Source organism: Dermacentor silvarum, chromosome 7, assembly GCF_013339745.2.
Source record: "Dermacentor silvarum isolate Dsil-2018 chromosome 7, BIME_Dsil_1.4, whole genome shotgun sequence".
NCBI classification, from domain to species: domain Eukaryota; kingdom Metazoa; phylum Arthropoda; class Arachnida; order Ixodida; family Ixodidae; genus Dermacentor; species Dermacentor silvarum.
In genome coordinates, this window is record NC_051160.1 from 172,857,188 (window position 1) to 172,876,367 (window position 19,180).

General features: G+C 48.6%; 2 protein-coding genes across 3 annotated transcripts in view; both read right to left on the reverse strand.

Moving 5' to 3' along the window:
• The window catches only part of LOC119458699 (uncharacterized), a 604,514-nt gene that overhangs the window by 211,783 nt on the left and 373,551 nt on the right, over nt 1-19,180 (reverse strand). The window lies entirely within an intron of this gene.
• Nucleotides 1-19,180, reverse strand: part of LOC119459342 (1-phosphatidylinositol 4,5-bisphosphate phosphodiesterase classes I and II-like) — a 343,616-nt gene that overhangs the window by 131,762 nt on the left and 192,674 nt on the right. The window contains exons 5-6 of the mRNA XM_049671676.1: nt 16,692-16,848; nt 11,166-11,363 (exon numbers count right to left, since the gene is read on the reverse strand). Of these exons, the coding sequence (XP_049527633.1) occupies nt 11,166-11,363; nt 16,692-16,848 (355 nt within the window). The remainder of the gene's footprint in view (nt 1-11,165; nt 11,364-16,691; nt 16,849-19,180) is intronic.

Here is a 19,180-nt window from a genome sequence, read left to right on the forward strand (position 1 = left end):
TGCTGTCACAACGAAAGCAAACGGTTGACACAGTGTCTCGGAAACTGGAGATTATGCGATCACCAACACTAGTCGTGGCGGAACACAACGCGCATCAAACCAACCATCTTGGCTCGCTCTTTGCACTTGCTGCAGATAACCTCTAAGATAAGGTGCAAACGGCCTACATATGGACACGGGTTAACAGGAGATGTGCGGGCTAGGGGGAGAGGGCAGAGGCGCGAGTGTCATAAGCCTGGTGCAGCAAAAATCTGGATACCAATCAGCACATCCTAATAGAATCCAACGAAACCCGTAGGTTGGCGGTGTCAGTGGACACGGCAACCTGGCTGTGACGATGTCACTGACTACAGTGGAATCTCGATGATACGAATTGTATTAGCCGAAAAAATCGTATTAGCCGAAATTCGTATCATTGAAACACAATTAAAACTAGCTAAATTAAAGAGTCGAGAGGTGAACTCACTCAGGCACACGTACGTAAAAAGCATTTACAGTACAGACCACTTATAACGTAACCGTTTATAGTGCACAACTGGCTACAACGCGGCCTTTTAAGTCTCCCGTTTACCCTCCCATAGAGCTCCATGTATACGCATACCGCTTACAGTGCAGCCACGCGAGACGAAATTGCGGCTTCCGCGGGAAAATCTCGCCGACAAGGGCGGTAGCGAGCACGAGGTGCGCCCACCGATGGGAGAAGAGATCAACGAATGCGATGCGGAGGAGGAGCATGAGACGTGGAGCACGAGTCCAAGGGCGATAAAGTCGTCACCGCGCACCGTATGTGCGAGTGAAAGGACGCGTGCCTTCACGGACAGCGAACGCACAGCGGAGATCAAACGCGACTTCCATTGCGCGAAAGGCCGTGGGGGTATGGGAGGGAGGGAGGGAGGGGGGGCGACGCTGTGCTGGGGCGCCAAATGCGTATCTTGCAACCGAGCGCAAGGGTAACTGGCGACGAAATCTCCCCTCGCGAAAGGAGCAAAGCGGGAAGGTAGCGCAGGAGGGAGGGAGTGGGGGGGGGGGGGGGGCGGCTTCTACTCTGCCAACAAATGCGTTCTTGTACTTTGCGCCTGTGCCGGCTGTCGGTGTTGTCGCGCGCACCGTATCTTGAAAGCGATCTCCACACGGCGCTGACATTCGTATGCGCTATGCTTACGCCGCTCAGTTTCCGTTGAAGCGATAGACCGCACGAACCTTCTCTTGCTGCGGCGGCCGTGCGTGGGGAAGCGCGGTAGCGCGGCCGCCGCAGCGAGCGAAGAGACAAAAAGAAAAGCACAAAAGCAACAAATGCGCCACCCCTTCAAACTCTTCGCGCCCAGTCGCGACTTCCGCGCTGTCTGGCGTCGCGTCTGTGCCTCCGCACCAAAAGAGAAAGGGACAACGCGCGTGACTGCGCGCTGTTCTCTTTCGCGGCCGTCGGTGGGGCGGCGTTTATTCGTATCAACCGACGCGGGTCGAAAATCGATTTGTAACAACCGTTCTCTAGCACGTTGCAAAGTAATGGGGCTCGGCCGGGACCTCAGAAAAATTCATATCATCCGGAAATTTGTATTAGCCGTGATCTTATCATCGAGATTCCATTGTATACCCCTACTAGTGCACTACTTGATGGGACGCGTTTCCTTGGTCTCCGGCTCATCGACGCGTTGCGCAGAATGGACTGATCATCGATGCATTGCTCTGGCTAGGCACGGACAGCGCTCCTGGGTCATTCTTCGCTACACTGAAAACGCGGCACCTGCAGCACGTGGATCCTTTCTACTGTGTACACCTATGAAGCGTGATGATACCATCGATCCACCTCCTGAGAGCTAATTTTCTAGTGCACAAAAGGGATGCCTGTTTCACCGAGCCGCAGTGGACACGACAACCTGGCCATGATGATGTATCCGACTGTACCACCACTTGTGCAGGTCTTGGACAGATGCATTTCCTTGGTCTCTGGCTCATCGACGTGATGCGTAGACCAGCCCGGTCATTGATGCGCTTTCATCGATGCACTGCTCTGGCATGGCATGGACAGCACTCCTGGGCCATTCTTCACTACGCTGAGGGTTGAGGGACAACGCATATTTTTGTGACAATGGCTTTTGAAAAAATGTTTTGTAGACATCGCCCTTGTTGGTGGCTGCAGAAGCGTAGTTAACAAGGAGTGGCCTAATGAACCTTGTGCAGACCAGCTAGGCTAGATTCTGGTGATGCTGGATATCATTCTGAGGGCCATGTCTGAATATGAAATGGCGGCACAGCCACTTTAGAAGTGTCTTCAGAGGCTTTTGAAGTCTTGGCTCCTTTTGAAGTACTGTTTGCGCAAACTGCCCCAAGGTTTCCAGGACAACAGCAGTTTGTCCGAAGGGTAAACCAACCTTGGTGCCAAATGGAGTGGCTGGTTGGAGAGCAGTTTAGATGTCAGGGTACAGCAATCCTCACACTCCATGTGCTCCATAACAACACATGCAATGTAGCCACCAACATAAAAAGTTGCTGACAGCTGCAATGTTGGGAGACTTTCTGGGACCTTTGCCACCTTCAGACGCCCCAGCACGTGAACAGCTTCTACCGGCAGCTTTGTGGAATTCATGGGCATTTGCTGCTGCCTTGCAACTAGAAGCCCCTTTCATTATACCGGCTCTTTGTTGTGTAGCATGTTGCTGCTCTCTGATGCAGCTGCAATGCCTGTTTTTCAAAAGCTTTTGTAAGTCGGACACTGCAGAGCAGACATCCAGCTAGTCATCGCAGCCCAGTGATCGTCTGAGTGTTCCAAGCAATGACTCAATTGGATCACTGCTAAATTTTCGCGTCAGAACAAAGCAAAAATTGGGCCTCCTCTGCTCTTAAAGAGTCCCTGAAACAGTTTGGACAAATTTTGTAGACACGTAGGGCACAGCTACAGTAAAACATTAACACCACAATTTGTGTGAAGCATCTCGTATTAGGAGAGCTACGGACGATTACAAGTTACCCTCCTCCATAGCCATGCTTTTTCTCCCCAACTCGTTCACCGAGCGATCGGGGTTAAGCTCCACCTTCACTGGCTCTGCGTCAGACGTCGTGAAGTCTACTTCTAGTTGTCTTGGAGCCAGTGCGCGAAGCCTCTCCAACCTCTTGGCTAGCAGCCTGGCCATCGATCGCACACGAGAGCTATCCAAGTAGCGTGCATTGCGAGCACTCTATTGCAGCGCCGAGCGTGTCTGGTATTCGGGTAACCGCAAGCAAGCTTGGCGTTTTGACGGATGGGTAAACTGAAGCCCCTCCATACTACTACAGTCAAACCTCGTTAACACATACCCACTTAATGGGTAATTGCGGTTTAAACGTAGTCGCGAAGATTCCCCCACCTAGCCCCCATTGAACCACATGTATTGGCTGACCGCTTAAGCCGTAGTCGCTCATTGCCCACCAAACGGTTAGTGCGTACTATTTTCTTTCTTGTTCTACATGCATAGGCACAAAATTGGCAAAATGTGATGTGTGCAGATGTTCGATTCTCGAGTTGCGATGCCCGGACGAAAGCCGCCAGCGATAGTGACCTTAAAACATGGCCACCATGGCGTACCTCCTGCTCATACAGCCATTGCCGATTGCAGAGCACAAAAGCTGGGCTTCGAGATTAGCTTCCGGTAGTGCGAAGAAGCTGCCGATACGAGGTGTGAATTCACTGTTGCCCTTGAATCCAATCCAATCCCATTAAGGAGTAGCCGTGCAGAAGCACATTTTAGGTTTGTTCAATTCAGAAAAGGTGCATAGCACCACAAATGAAAAGGTGCAGGGGGTGTGAGTTGTGGTGCGCCGGGCTGCACCCACTCACTGCAAGGTTCAAGGGTGCATTGCTGCACCGCGGCAGCACCTTGCCTTGCACCCCATGCAATCGAGCACGGGGGTGTAGACTGCAGTGCTGTACCTCCGGGAATCGAAGGCCTAGCTGCAGTGCACCGTGAATGGGTGCAGAAGGTGCAGAGAAATTTGGCTGAATCGATAGCAATCATATGGACACTCCAAGTGCATTTCCGCCGTCGCCATGGTTCCTTATAAAGTCCATATATTAGAGGTTCCGTAAAATGTCCAAACATGGCAACATCATCGTCGTGCGCAGCGGGAGACCCCCCTCGATATAACGAATTTTCCCCTCCGCGCACGTGTGCGTGCGTGCGTGTGCGAGGCGGCCCTGCATCCCTCGACCCGGCGATCTTGCCGCCGCGGGCGTGACCTTTCCCCCTCCCTTCATTCAAATCTGATCCTGCCGCTTGCTGCAGCTGGCCTAGCCCGCCAAGCCGGCACTCTCTCCTTTTTCAGCTGATGTTGCCGACGCACTGGTACACTCCGTGGCACATCAGACTCGATGAGCGCGGACACACGCTGTCAAACGCTGGCGGCGTGTGGAAGCGCTGCTGGAGAAGCGAGCGAAGTGACCTTCGTGCTGTTGTCTATCGCTTCAACGCGAACTGAGCACCGAGAACACACAGAACGCAGAAAGCTACGAGCCGCCGACGCACCTACACTAGCTGCTAGACTCTACTGCAACACAGATCGCTTTCAAGATACGGCCTGCGCGACCGCGCGCCGCCCCGCTATCCCTCCCCCCTCGCTTCCTCGCCGGTGCTTCGGGCGCAACGAAAGAAGGCGCGCTTCCTCCCTGCTTTTCTTGCGCGCGGGAGATTTAGACGCGGTCGTCGGCTCCCCTCGCATGTTTTCACTCGCACATACAGCATACGGCGCGCGGCGACTGCGTTATCGCCCTTGAACTTTAGGGTACGGCTACGCTAGCGGCAAAAACACGCAGCAAAAACACGCAGCAAAAACGCGCGTCAGAAACGCGCGGCAACGCGTCATACCGCGCGCGGCAAAAGCGGCAGGAATCGGGGGTCTTGCGGCGTGCCGCGCGAAATGGTTTCTGAGGCAAATGCCGCGTGCCGCGAGATGAAGAACCAATCAAGAGCGACGAGGGTGACGTCATGGAGCTATCACAACCGGAACGCCGCCGGTCCGTGCCGGGTTTTCAATCGAAGATCGTCGTCTCTCGCATGAAACAACGAGCGCTCGCGGTGTTGCTCGCCCGTTCGGACAACGCGGGAGAGATCTTATCGCGCTGCCGCGCGGCGAGACTTGCCGCTCGCTGCATGACCGCGCGTTTTTTACCGCTAGCGTGGCCGAACCCTTATATATGGAATATCTATGAGCCAAAGCCAATTTTAGGGCCACCACACGTCATGGACACCATCTTTATATAGCAAATACGGATCTCAAGGGCCATACTTCTGCTGGCGGAAACCGAAAATACGTCATAGTTGTCGCCCCCGGCACTTTGGGCGGCCAATGCCATCGTCAAGCCACCAAGCCAAGCGACATGAAAAGTCAAAATGGCCGTTCGGGCCGGCGCGGGGTGGCAGTTCGCAACGTATGATGCGGGAACGGTCCCACAGTTGCGACGCAACAGTGAAGTTACCAATGCATTGAGTTCTAAGGGAGCTGTGCCAGGACCGGTCGAAAACGACATAACAACTGGGAAAACGCAGCCCCCGGGAACGTAACAGCGAGGTTCTACTGTAACACTATACGACGCTACGACGCCATCGTGACGCTCGCTCTTCGTTTCTGATGCCTCGCGCTTGTGCGAAACGACACGCGTCCACGCATCCGGTACCTGGTGTGACATTCCGAGGATGAGTGCTTCGACGAAAACGGAAAACGGGTGCGCGTTACAATTGAGGGCGCGTTAGAATCGAGTAAATACGGTAAACGTTTATTTTTCGAATTTTCGTGCCGAAGCTGCATATAACGAGATCCTCTTTATAACGAAGTTTTTTGGGAATTAGTCAATTTCGTTATATCCAGGTTTAACTGTAGTTCTTTTCCGGCCAGATAGTTGCTGCTTGATGGGCATTGGCGGTTAATTCGTACATCATTTAGTGCGTACCTAAACGTCATTCCCGGCCGACTACGTTTAACGAGGTTTGACTGTACTGCTGTGATGAAGGAGCTTTAGCGCAGACGTACGTGAGCGACCTGATGGGTCAGTATGATCCAGCCACCTGGGTGTGCAGAGCTTAACCAGCCAAACAAATAGCTAATACTGCTGTAACTATGTTTACAACAATCTAAACATCTAGAAAAACAATGTGTTCACGATTACGCTCCTGCCAAAAATGTGCACCTGCAGCAGAGTACAATACGCTTGATTACTGCTATATTAGTTCTGCATTTTAGAGATGGGCAAAACGGCTCACTTCAGTGAGGGGCTCGGAACGGCTCAGCTCACTGAAATGAACTGGTTCCTTTGTACGGCTCACCGGTTCACTTAAACATGTAACCTGTGTTATGCATATTCAATAGTTATGTGGCTTAAAAAAAAAAACGATATATGAATTATTTATTATTTTTGCTATGTTTAGAGAATATTTTTACATATATTAAAAGCGTGAATTTTTAGTTGTAATGAAGCTTTCTTTTCTGATATTGGGGATAAAATGCTTATGATACTGCGACAGGCAGAATGCGACATACTTTTCTCAGAAAAAAAAATGTAACTTCATTGTCATTACAGAAGCTTGTCCGTTTTTGTGGTACTTTAAAATCAACTTTTGTCAAACTAAGAACACAAAATGATTGTACATTATGTTTCAACTTTATTCATTTATTCACATACGTATGTTCACTATAATATGAGTAAGCTGTAACGCCATGCAATATGAATCTAAAAATCATTTCTTGAAATAGAATACAAAAATCATACGAAAGATCCACAAAACTGCCGCACGTACCTTTAGTTTGTTTTTTCTCTTGACTGCACGCGTGATACTGGCGATCATGCCATCATACACCAGGACAAAAAAAGAAAAGAAAAAAAAAGAAATGAAGTTCTATTACAACACAACAGATAATTGGCCTCGTTTTATTGACGTGCTAATGATACACGCTCAGAAAATGCACTGAAGTGAATGTCATGGGCGACGTTTTCATGACTACACTAATTAGCACAAATGAAGACCAGGACGTAAACTGTATTTTCACCTCTTGTCGTTAAAGGGCCCCTAAACCACCCAGAGGTCGAAATTTAGTTGTGGTGTTACAGTTGTGCACCAGTCTACAACGAACACGTAGCCGCAAGAATTTTTCGAAATGGTGCGCAATAGCGGAATTACACGCGTTTGATGATCGAAAAACGGCCCTCGCTCGTTTCACTCTTTCCTTCGCTACTCTCCTCATCGGCTGGTCTCCCCTCCTCGCCGAGTGCTTCTCGAAAGGTCACTTGACAAACGTCATCGCCAACGCGCTTCTCAAAACACTGCATACTTCCGGTCACATCCACGCTAGCGGCACATATACCGACGGCGAACCGTCCGCCAGTGCCGTAGAACGTCTGCCGCGCGAGAGGTGTCCAGAGTAGACGGCAGTTCGGCCGGCGCCCCACCCGCTGCACCATCAATGGCCCAATCGACGACCGCGAACCTGCACGCCTCCGCCACCGGCAACGAAAACATCAGCTGCAGCCGGGAGACGACGGGCTCGGCTGTGCTCGCATCGCAGCCGACTGGCGTCGCTAATATCAGCGTATTTTTTTCTTTGTGTACAAGTATTGCGAAGAGCGATAACAACGATAAGAAAATATTGCGGCTTGTGAGCGTCGGTATTTCATTTCAAAGCACCGTCCCTTTTAGCTTTGAAGGGAACCAGAAAAGGCCTAGCGACGATATCGGCGCCGTCGAGCGATCAGCGGCGGTGAATCTGCCGCACAAATGAGTCCCGGTCTCATCCTCTCTATGTACGGCAAGGAAATCTCGCCGTTCGCGAGCAAGAACCGCTGTCGAACGGCGGCCCGCGAATGGCAAATGGCGTGCGATGAGTCACTGTGCCGGTAACGTGGACTCGGCGCTTCTCGGCTACCCGCTGTTGCTGCGGTGCCAGCCCGTGTTATGCGAAACGTACCGCTATAGACCATGTGTTGTGCGCACGTCTAGAAAGGCCAACACTGTTGCACTCTGTTCGCGCAGCTAATGAGACCGCTAAGCATGACTGTGTTGGAACACGAGCGATTTGGCACTATCATTGCCGGCTGTAATTACCTATGCGCAAGGGCGCACAAACGAGCAACACGACGAGGAAGAGCAGAAAGTGCGCGTACCTGCTTGCAGATTAACCGGAAGTAATAGGTTCTTGTTCAACCAATGGACATCGTTTCCGCAATTGACATCACCAGATTCCCCCTGCTGCGCGTTTACTTGAAATGTTCAAAAAATATCTGAGGTGGTTTAGGGGCCCTTAAAAGACACGGAAGACCATCTTCGAAGTGTTATTGGACCAGCGCACGATGTGCGATCGGTGAGAGTCGTGCGACATCATTCGAACAGCAGCAGGCAACGAACGGTACCATCCTTTGCCAATTAAGACTTCTTTACTTCTCCCCTCCGTGGCACCGGGTGCCACATCATAGGATGCATAAAAAACCAAGGGGACTGCTGCGCACACCACACACTGCGAGCGAGTACCAGTAGCGCGAGTCGGCCCACACCGGCCACCATTCGTCGGTCAGAAATCGAAAAACATCCAAACCCAGCAGAAGACCCAGCTCTGACGGAACGGTTCGGCACAGCTCATTTAAGGAGAGAGAACCGGCTTCCCCACTCCGAAAGAACCGCCGCTCATTTACTGAACCACGGCTGCCTCGGTCTTCAAAAGAGCGGTGCGCTCCTGAGCGCTCAGGAGCGAGCCGGGTCTTTTGAAGAGCGAGGGAGCTGTGGTGAAAAGAGCGGCTGCCTCCTGAGCACTCAGGAGCGAGCCGGATCTTTTGAAGAGCGAGGGAGCCGTGGCGAAAAGAGCGGCTGGCTCCTGAGAGCTCAGGAGCGAGCCGGATCTTTTGAAGAGCGAGGGAGCCGTGGCGAAAAGAGCGGCTGGCTCCTGAGCGCTCAGGAGCGAGCCAGGTCTTTTGAAGAGCGAGGGAGCCGTGGTGAAAAGAGCGGCTGGCTCCTGAGCGCTCAGGAGCGAGCCGAATCTTTTGAAGAGCGAGGGAGCCGTGGCGAAAAGAGCGGCTGGCTCCTGAGAGCTCAGGAGCGAGCCGGATTTTTTGAGCCACTCTTTTGAAGAGCGAGGGAGCGGTGGTTGTGAGCGGTGATTCTTTTGTTCTTCAGCCGAAGGCGAGGGGTGAAGGCGACTCTTGCGAGGAAGGGCGGGAGGGCAGTTGCTTTCTCATACCGCTAATAGATGGTGCGGAAGTCGCACTCAGCAGAAGACCCGGCTCTGACGGAACGCATCGGCACGGCTCTCTGAACGCGAGAGAACCGGCTTCCTTTCTCCAAAAGAACCGCCGCTCATTATTACTGAACGACCGCTCACTCGCTCTTTAAAAAGAGCCGCTCACAAGATCCGGCTCGCTCCTGAGCGACCCATCTCTACTGCATTTGGTTGAGCTCTGTGCCACCAGGTGGCTGTGCCATCCAGGCCGTTTACGTTTGCGCCTCCACTTATCACGTAAAACACCCAGGTGCAGTCAGCTTGCTCTTGCGTTTACCCGAATACCAGACACACGAAACACTATTATGGTATATAGTAATCCTTTGGTGTGAAGTGACGGTCGCAAACGCAGAGATGCTAGTGTTGATCGGATACCGACAACCAGCACTGCAGCCCCTTCACTCGCATGTTTCCCTTGCAGAAGGACATGACATCACAGCTTGACATGTCGCCGATCATTACGTTTGCAGCCCCCAACGCAAGGGTGAACCATGGTGCTCGCGAAAAGACAGATCGAGACCAACACAGACTGCACAGCTCGCGTCAACACGGAGCACGTTGCAACACAAGTGGACGACACTTGCCGTGAGCCGGAAGTGATTTCAAGAGCGTAGTGATACATTGTCCTTGTGCATTCTCTTTCTGTTACTTTCTTTTTATAGAAACAAATTGACTAACATTTCAACTATTATGAACAACATTTGTTCACCATAATGTTGGAAAAATTATTTCGCGCCCTGGGCAGCCAATCGGATAGCTCGCCCTACTGACATCATATGGTTAAATCACGTCACCTGGTCAAGGGTGGCTGAAAACTCAGCAGATTACATGCTGCGATCGGTAGCGATGTGCCTTTTTAAAACCTTGTAATAAATTCCACGCTTTATGCGGAGCACTACGATGCGTCAATTAATGATCAGAACGACCTACCCAAACGACTCAGTACGTTTGTACAAAATTGTTTCAGGGTCCCTTTAAAGGCCAGGAAGTGATACGAAGTCAGCAATAAATTTCTTTTCAGTAGCCAGCTTATACATTAACAAAATACTGCTCATAATAAATACATTTTCATTTCTGATAATTTTGTTATAAAGAGGGTTTACTGTAGGTACAAGTACTATATGCTTGGAATAAAGATTCAGTCACAGACTCGGACTAGCCCAACAACCTGCAGCAATCTAAAGACGCTGAGTGCTGACCCAAATAATGTTGCATCGCTCAGCCAAGCAGTAGTATTTAGGCCAAGTGGCAAGTGAGAAATCGCCCCATTATGGGGCCCCAGCATTGAAGCTCAAACATGTTTAGCCGCATGACTGGAAGGTGCCACCAGGGGGGATGTGCAACTATTTCAACATGCAAGCATGAATTTAGTTAATTTCATGGAATATCGTGTGGTCAGACAAAACAATGTTTAAAGTTAAGATCTGATCACTGATCATGCAACATATAGAGTTTTATTTTATTTATTTTTATTTATTTATTTATTCAAAATACCCCTAAAGGCCCTCAAAGAGGGTATTACATAGGGGGACATATTGCAGTGACATGTGAATAATAACATAGTGAGTGAAAAAAAAAGAAAAAGAAACGCGATCATGAACATTGTCTGATATACAGCGGGTAAGTGAATAGCAAAAAAAAAAAAAAAATAGCAATAGAACAAGAAAGGATGATGAATAGTTACTCTCAACTACCTATTCTATGACAGCATCATAAAATATGCATTCCAGTTGAGCAATGCGCCTGTCTATTGTCTTCTTCCTTTTTTAAGACGTGTGTTTTTGTGCATCTTACAGTGTCAAGCATGCACCAGTGAGGCCCCCTTTTACAAGTCCTTTTAAGACAACACTTACATTTTACTAAAGCAAGGGCTAGCAGGGGGCCTTCAGAGCATGTGACATGTGATAATAGTCTAGAAAGGTTGTTGTCTTTACCAGTGAGTTGATGTCCAGTGAGGTAAGTGTTGTGCGACGAGTTGATGAAGTAGTGATTCAGGGGCTGGTCCATGTCCATGCTCAGGTCAAACTTCTCTGGTGACACGATCGGGTTGTCGGCTCCCATGAGGTAACGCAAGAAGCCATCCACAGAGAACAGACCCTTGGCCACGTAGCTCTTGTTTGGCTCGTACTGGGCTGCGAGTGGGTGTTCAGAAGCTTACTTTTCACACGAAAGATGGCTGCACTGGGCGAGCATGCGCAGCTTCGAACTCTTTATCCTGCTTGTTCTATGTGACTTATGCACCGAAAAAAGCAGCCAGCCAATCTCCTACATAAAAAATAAGCAACATGTTATGCGACAACATGTTATGCGACAACATGGTATGCGACATGTTTTGCGACATGGTATGCGACACGGTATACGACAGGGTAAATATGAATGCTCACACTCACACTGACACGGGCAAAGCTTTGTTGATGCCTGAGAAATATGGGGCACAAGAGGTGCACGAGCACAGTGTGCAATATGAAAAATACTGCATGGCCTATCGTAATGACAGACAATGCACAAATACAGCAAATGGCTGCAGGAGTCGTTATTTTGCACCTTGACAGTGTTTGCAATAGCATCGTTGTAAAAACTGCACCCAAGTGACACGACACTTAAGCCTATAAGATCTGAAGGAACTCGACATATGTGCATTCGGCTAATACTAACCTCCCAACCTCAAGTTCGCTGCGAGACGCCAGCGCAATCTTTACCTAGCGAAGAGCGGTGTCAGCATGTACAGTATAGACCACTTATAACGTGACCATTTATAGTGCACAACTGGCTACAACGCGGCCTTTTCCGACTCCCGTTTACCGCTTAAGCCCAGACCACACGTACACTTGCGGACGCGCGTAAGCTCGCGTCTACACGCCTTGCACTTGCCGCGTCTAGCGAGGAATGGCAGTTTGTATCCACAAATACACAGGACAGCGCGCGCTCACTGGCCTCACTCGTTGACGCCTTGGCAGACGCCACTTCGTATTTCGTTGTTGACAGTGCTTCGAAATGCTTCGATATCTATAAACGTAATTGTTATATTTTTGGAGCTGTTAGATCAGCCCAAAAAGTGAAGAAGAAGCACTTTCTTGCATGGTATAAATCTGCTTAACTGAGAGTTGAATGTACCGTGCCGTCACTGCGTAGCCAGGCGCGCCGACGCAAGGCAGCCCAGGCGCGTGATAACTGAGAGGAGCTGATCACCGAGATCGCGCCGCGTTTCGACGCGTACGAGTCGTGCCGCACCGTCTGCGCATGCGTGGGCACACGGACGCGAGCTAGCGTGCGTTTGCAAGCGTACGTGTGGTCTGGGCTTTACAGTGCAGCCCAGTGCAGCCGCGCGAGACGAAATACCGATTATAATGCGGATTCCGCGGGAAAATCTCGCCGACAAGGGTGGTAGCGAGCACGCTTCTCAACGAGGTGCGCTCACCAATGGGAGAAGAGATCAATGAGGGCGATGCAGAGGAGGAGCTTGAGACGTGGAGGATGAGTCCAAGGGCGATAAAATCGTCGCCGCGCGCCGTATGTGCGAGTGAAAGTGCACGAGGGATGTGTGCCTTCACGGAGAGCGAAAGCACAGCTGAGAGCAAACGTGACTTCCGTCGTGCGAAAGGCCGTGGGGGTATGGGAGGGAGGGAGGGGGGAGAGGGGCGACGCTGTGTTGCGGCGCCAAGTGAGTATCTTGCAACAGGGCCCAAGAATAACTGGTGACGCAATCTCCTACGCGAAAGGAGCAAAGTGGGAAGGCAGCGCGTGAAGGAGGGAGGGGGGGGCAGCTTCTGCTCTGCCAACAAATGCGTTCTTGTAATTTGGGCCTGTGCCGGCTGTCGGTGTTGTCACGCGCACCGTATCTTGAAAGTGATCTCTACACGGCTCTGACCTTCGTATGTGCTGTGCTTACACTGCTCAGTTTCCGTTGAAGCAACAGACCGCACGAAACTTTGCTCGCTGTGGCGGCTGCGCTTCCCCACGCCCGCAATTTGACAGTGGTTGTCTGTGGTCATCGAGTCTGTTCATGTTTGCTTGTGCGCATTGGCACCACGCTTGTTAATTCAGTTAGTAAGCGAATGTGTCAAGTTTATGTAGCCAATAAAACTACTATCCCTACTCCTTATAGCTCTCTACTAATTTGCTATCGCAATTGATGCTTCGCTTTCGGGCAAAACTGCAACATTTTTTTTAATGATTACTTTGTCTGCTTCATGCGAAGATCGTGGGTACTTGGACATTAACCTTTCAACATTCGTAAATTTGCACGGATGCAAAACTCCCAGTCGTACGCTTCGATTCTCGGATACGCGTGGCTGCTTGGTCTACATGTTTTGCATACGTGCAGGGCTTGAAAATTGTTGTTTTGGTTATAGTGCGGTACCGCTTATAGTGCAGATATTCACGACTCCGGCGACTTACGTTATAAGCGGTCTACACTGTATAAGCATGCGCATAAAAAACTCTGTCCGCAGAACCAGGACGGAATGCCAATTTTTTCGGTTTCCTGAATTCTTGCTATTATTTGTGGTAGCGCTGTTGCTTCACTTTGTGGCTAAGTCATGGCAGTTTGCTTGTGATGACAAGAATATCCTCTACTTAAATGTGTTTTGAGTGACACATTGAGTGCTAGCTGATTTGCACATGAAATGCACAGTGTGCTTTCTTGTGTTTGTTTAACAGTGTGCAGGGGCTATTTGGACAAGAGTCTTGATCGGTAGCATTTCTGTAGTAGCAAACTGTAAGCAGTTGAGCGCTTTAGCACAGGCATATGCTAAGGTACAGACCATTTGACAAAAGAATGTCGACCGTATTGTGTGACATCTTAACTCCACAAGTTGCGTTGCGAGAGGAGGGGAGCAGCAGTTTGAATTGCTTTGGCTTTCGATCGTTCTTTAATACCGGGGCAACACAAGCACTTTGATTTGTGATCAAACCCAATCTGGACGAAATTTTTCAATTGCGATCATGAAGGTCACTGCTGCACAGTCCAACAACCCAGATCGAGTTGATTGAGCTCACTCAGCACGACAGTGCAGACGACAGCCTACAATCACGATCAACTGGATCAGGATCATGCAAAATCGTGGTTGAAAGTGCCCATGTAGAAGCACCCGATCCGAATTGGATTTGATCGAGATCCAAAGCGCCTGTGTGACAGTAAATTCGCCATGTGTTTCGGGACCTGAGGGACATCACAGTCTTTGTGCCGTGCGACGCGATGGTAATGGTGCCTTTCTTGGTGAAGCAGCTTTCCTCGCGAGTTTCTTCACCCGTCGGACAGGCATATACCTGTGAGCAGCTGTGCTTCGAATTTATGTAGGCCAAGTTATTAAATTTGTCTCGAATCCCCTATTTTTAATAACTGGAAACAGTCATTTTGAAGTATCCAGCATTTGGAGCGCAGTTCTCAATATAACACAAGGCACTTGGTCAGGCTAGCTGAAAATTCGTGGACTCGCCTTATGTTTGTGCAAACATAAGATACCAGTTAAAGTCGCTAGAAGTCAAATTCAAGGCCTGAGTACTTCACTCTGCTACGGTGTCTAGAAGGGGGAGGTGAGAGCAACGGCGGCGGCAGAGTGTTGCAAGCAATCATGACAGCAGCGGCGGTGCTGCAGTTGCCAGCAAGATTGCTCCCCGGTCGCGGAGGCACGGTGGTTGGTGCCGCGGGTTTTGAAGCGGGGCATTTCTGTTCGCAATTAGCGGTCGCATATTTGATATAACTAGCGTTAAGCTAATGCATACCGTACCTTGTTAGTAGCGGATACAATAAATGACTAGCAACTATCCTCTGATGAGTGGTCAAGTGTTAAAGATGCATTCGCTTCAGGTACGTCACGACTGGCTCAAATATTTTTTGTTGGTCTCGGTCGCACGCGTTGCACGTGCTTTCCCGAATCGTCGGGAGTGAACAAAAATTATTTCAGCTAATGCGATTTAGTGGTATGGGTAAAGAAAGCTGCACCGATTTCTAGGCTCACAGCGAAGAGCTCCTTAGGTCATATTACTGCGATGCACTGCATCCTGCTCGTCAAATTGGTTAATACAATATACGATGCTTTAGAAATCATTCCACATAGGAGTTAAGTAAACAAGCTTAAGTTAGTTGCCAATGCGATGAACTAGAATGGTGGTGACCATGAAGAATACTCAAAAGGACGACAGACAGCACTTGATTATATGATTCAATATACGGGGTGTCCCAACTAACAGGCAACAAGATTTTAAAATATGCAAATGCCCCGTAGCTGGACAGAGCCAAGGCAATGTTGTTTGCCGTCGCTTGTAGATACTCAGATTATTTTTGCATTCTGCCTAATTACATAATTAGTTTTAATTAATTATTCAACTTATCAAATATTATAATCAGATCAAAAGTATCAATGAGAAATGGTAGAGCAACTTGAAAAACTACCGATACAGCTTTACCTTTCACCTTTACCTTTCACCTTTATCTTTCACCTTTACCTTTCACATATACCTTTCACCCAAGAAGCCAGTTCGGGGGACTCAATCGCGGTGACCGCGCGCAGTGGTCGTTCACTATACGTATTTGGTAAAGAGATAGCACCTGTAAACTATTCTGCGCTTTCTGTTTGCCCGAGATTATTATTTTGACAGTAACAAACTTCTCTCATTTGTAGAGTACTTACAGAAATGGCCAGGAGGGATTCCGCGTGGTGTTTTTATTGAGCACCGACAGCCAAACCTATGAGGAGCACGCAGCGTTATCCCTCATACTAGGCAAGCGAGGCGCTTCTGACAGATGGCGACTCCGTAAGTCCTCGCCCCCCACTATGCATTGACAGCTTGTGTTCGTGCACTGCGCATTCGAGATGTATTTTGCAGCAGTTTGTCTAGATTTGTTGATGAAAGAAAACTCGTACATCGGCATTTAGTTTCAGGCAAAGGCATATACGCAGCCAGTAAGTGCAAAATCAGGCAACGTGCAGAGTCAGGCGTTTTCCTCTGCTGATGCAGAAGACAACACGCAGTCTGCTCTGATTAGCTTACAGCCCAGCGAGCCAAGTGCAGCACATGACGTCATAGCGTCTGCGCGGCACTACAATCGTCTAAACGAGCCTGCACAAAGTACTGGTAAAAAAATAGCCCTACTTTAGAACAGAGAGTAATGGAAAACAATGCTATTTTAAGAGGTGCACCACCATGTTTGAAGAGAAGTTCAGCATGTTGCTCTGTATCAATGCTGTTATAATTACTCTTCCTTGCATCAGGAGGTCCTCTACTCACTAATAACTAGTGTACCTATTGCCAACAAATATTAAACGGCCAATATCCATAACAAATTATTTTTGTATCGTAATTACGCCGACCAGCCTGTAGCGGCTTAAATATTTCTACTACAATTGCAATGTTTGTGCGGTGTTTGAGAAATCCATTTGCAGGCCTTATGCACACTCAACCACAATTCATGACTGAAGAGGACATGAACACGAAAGTGACGTGGGCAGTGCACATACCTATGAGGTCTCTGGCGCGAGCTGGGTTAGCGTAAGGGTAGAGTATCTCATTAAGTCTTGGGTCTCGCTGTTCCTTGTTGAGGAAGTCCACTAGCTGGTCGACCGTCATTGCTTTTTTTTTGGAACCACCACAGAGGCGTTCAAAGATGGCATCCACCTGGGAAGGACACAAACATATCACGCAGTGGCGCATCATCATGGAAGACCATCACCGCAGTGCATATGATAGTTGCTCTAGAGACAATGCAACCAGATCGCCATTACAGTGGAATCTCGTTGATACGAGTCTGCATAATACATTTTTCGGGATAACACGTTTTCTTCCTTTTCCCGATAATGCAATTTGGTTGGATAATATGTTTGGTAATACGATTTTCGGATGATACGCTCTATTTCCCGCTTCCTGTGAAGATCGTAACAACGAGATTCCACTGTACACAGATGCCGGCTCAAGCAACACAGTATTGTGCAGTAAATTAATATAGGAGTGGCCAGGTTACTAGGCGAAATTCTATGCATCCGTCAAGGAATCGGCATACTTCAATGCCTCATGTAGTTACTCTCCCAGCTGCCCCTAACAACAATATAACTTTGAGCAAAAATCCTGAAATTCAAGACAAACTCTGAATGGAATGCAATAACGACAAAGACAATGAGGCATGAAATCAACAGGTGGTGATGATAATAGTGGCACGATGACATCAATGGCACAGCAACACAAGAAGGGGAGGGTCAACCCTGTCAGTGCCAGGAGCCACCAGTTTGTACATGGAACAAAGTTGGTAAAAAAATGTCTGTCCTACGGAGTAGTGATTTACATCAAGAAAGGTGCAGTGCCTGACGAGCACCGCTTCTTATATTGTTAGAGATAGTGTGAACAGTTACGGTCTACAACAGAGCTAAAACCAACACAAAAACAAAATCGCCTTTTGTTTATGGCAATGCAGCAGCTAGAACACACACACACAAAAAAGAAGAATGTGCAAATGAGCTGTCAAGCATTATAGAAAGGAAATCTTGTCTATTGACTGTTATCCTGTATAAAAACAAATGCACAAGGCAGGACATTTGGCTGTCCTGACCTGCCCCATTAAATTTCGGACGGCTGGCAACCCTACCTTCGTCAGCTCGCATCTCATTGTGGAAGAAATGGCTACTGTATTTAGTTGCATAAGACCTGCACGTTTTTTACTGGGTGTGGCCGCATTAAAAGGAGCAGGCTCTTGGACTGCAATAACGTTGAATAATGTTCGCTAGTTTGTGCGGAAAAGCCTACCATCTGCTATGCAAAATAATGCAGCCACTGGCGGTTGACTACACATGAACACATTTACAGTCACCAATCAATTTTTGGAGATGGAAAATGCAGCAAAATATGTTAGGCAGTCCAAAAAAAGCAGACTGCAGCGGTGATGCAAACTATCGTATTTTGAGAGCAGGAAATTAGTTTACAGACTTTGGCTCGTTGTTGAGCTTCATTAAATTAGGTTTAAGTAAAATTTTGTGATTGCCAAGGCAGCTGACACATTTCGCATTCACCCATTGTGCAGCCCGATGTGCATTGAGGGTCGTTGCGAAGTGAAGATACGCGATCTTGATACCCAACCAACAGTTACACGTTTGTAAAAGGCGAAAGCCTGATTGCACACTTGGCACACAGTTGCCACAATTCCTCATAAACATACCTTAATTAATCGTGACAAAAAGTGTGCCAAGCTAAGTGCAACCAGGCTTTTGCCTTCACGTTTTACAAACACGTAATACTTGCTTAATTTTTTTCTAAATCATGTCACGGCTAAGAAAATGAAAAGTACTATTCGTTGTGAAAAAATATATTTTGAGTGTATTGGTGTTGCCATAGAGAGCAACATTCAATCCCCAGAAGTTGCTTCGGTGCTTCATGCAATAATTTTGTGCTGCACTGCTTCCAAGTATGTGGCATAAACTGTCTTGTTTGTAATTTCTTTGTGTTTGAATGTAAGTTGCTTTTTGACGATGTGCTGTCAATTATTTATTTCATTAGACAGTTTTAGTTTAGCGTGGTTACCGGAATAGCGGGCGTACCGGAATAGCGGGATCGAAATGCGCATGCGCAGAACGCTAAACGAGCCATACCGTTTACCGTGCGCACGCTATTTCTCAGAGTTAACGTTACCGTGTTAGCGTGTTTACGTAGTGTACGTAAAACATGGCGGCGGTCCTGACCGCCCGCTTCGAACTGAATTTGGAGTTGCTGTTGAATAATTCACTTCGTTGGTAGGAAATGACTGCGTAAATGGCTTTCGCTTACCTTCAGGCAGGATCGACGATATGTTTTTATAGATAATTTAGCGGAGTTTTCGAGATCGCTTCTCGTTTTGAACGTGCCTAAGCCTAACGAACGAAATTTTCTCCGAGACGTGAGCGCCACCTGTCGATAAAGTCGGGAGATAGGCGCGACGACGGCATATGGCCTCTGAGATGGGAGGATTTCGGAGGCTATGGTAGAC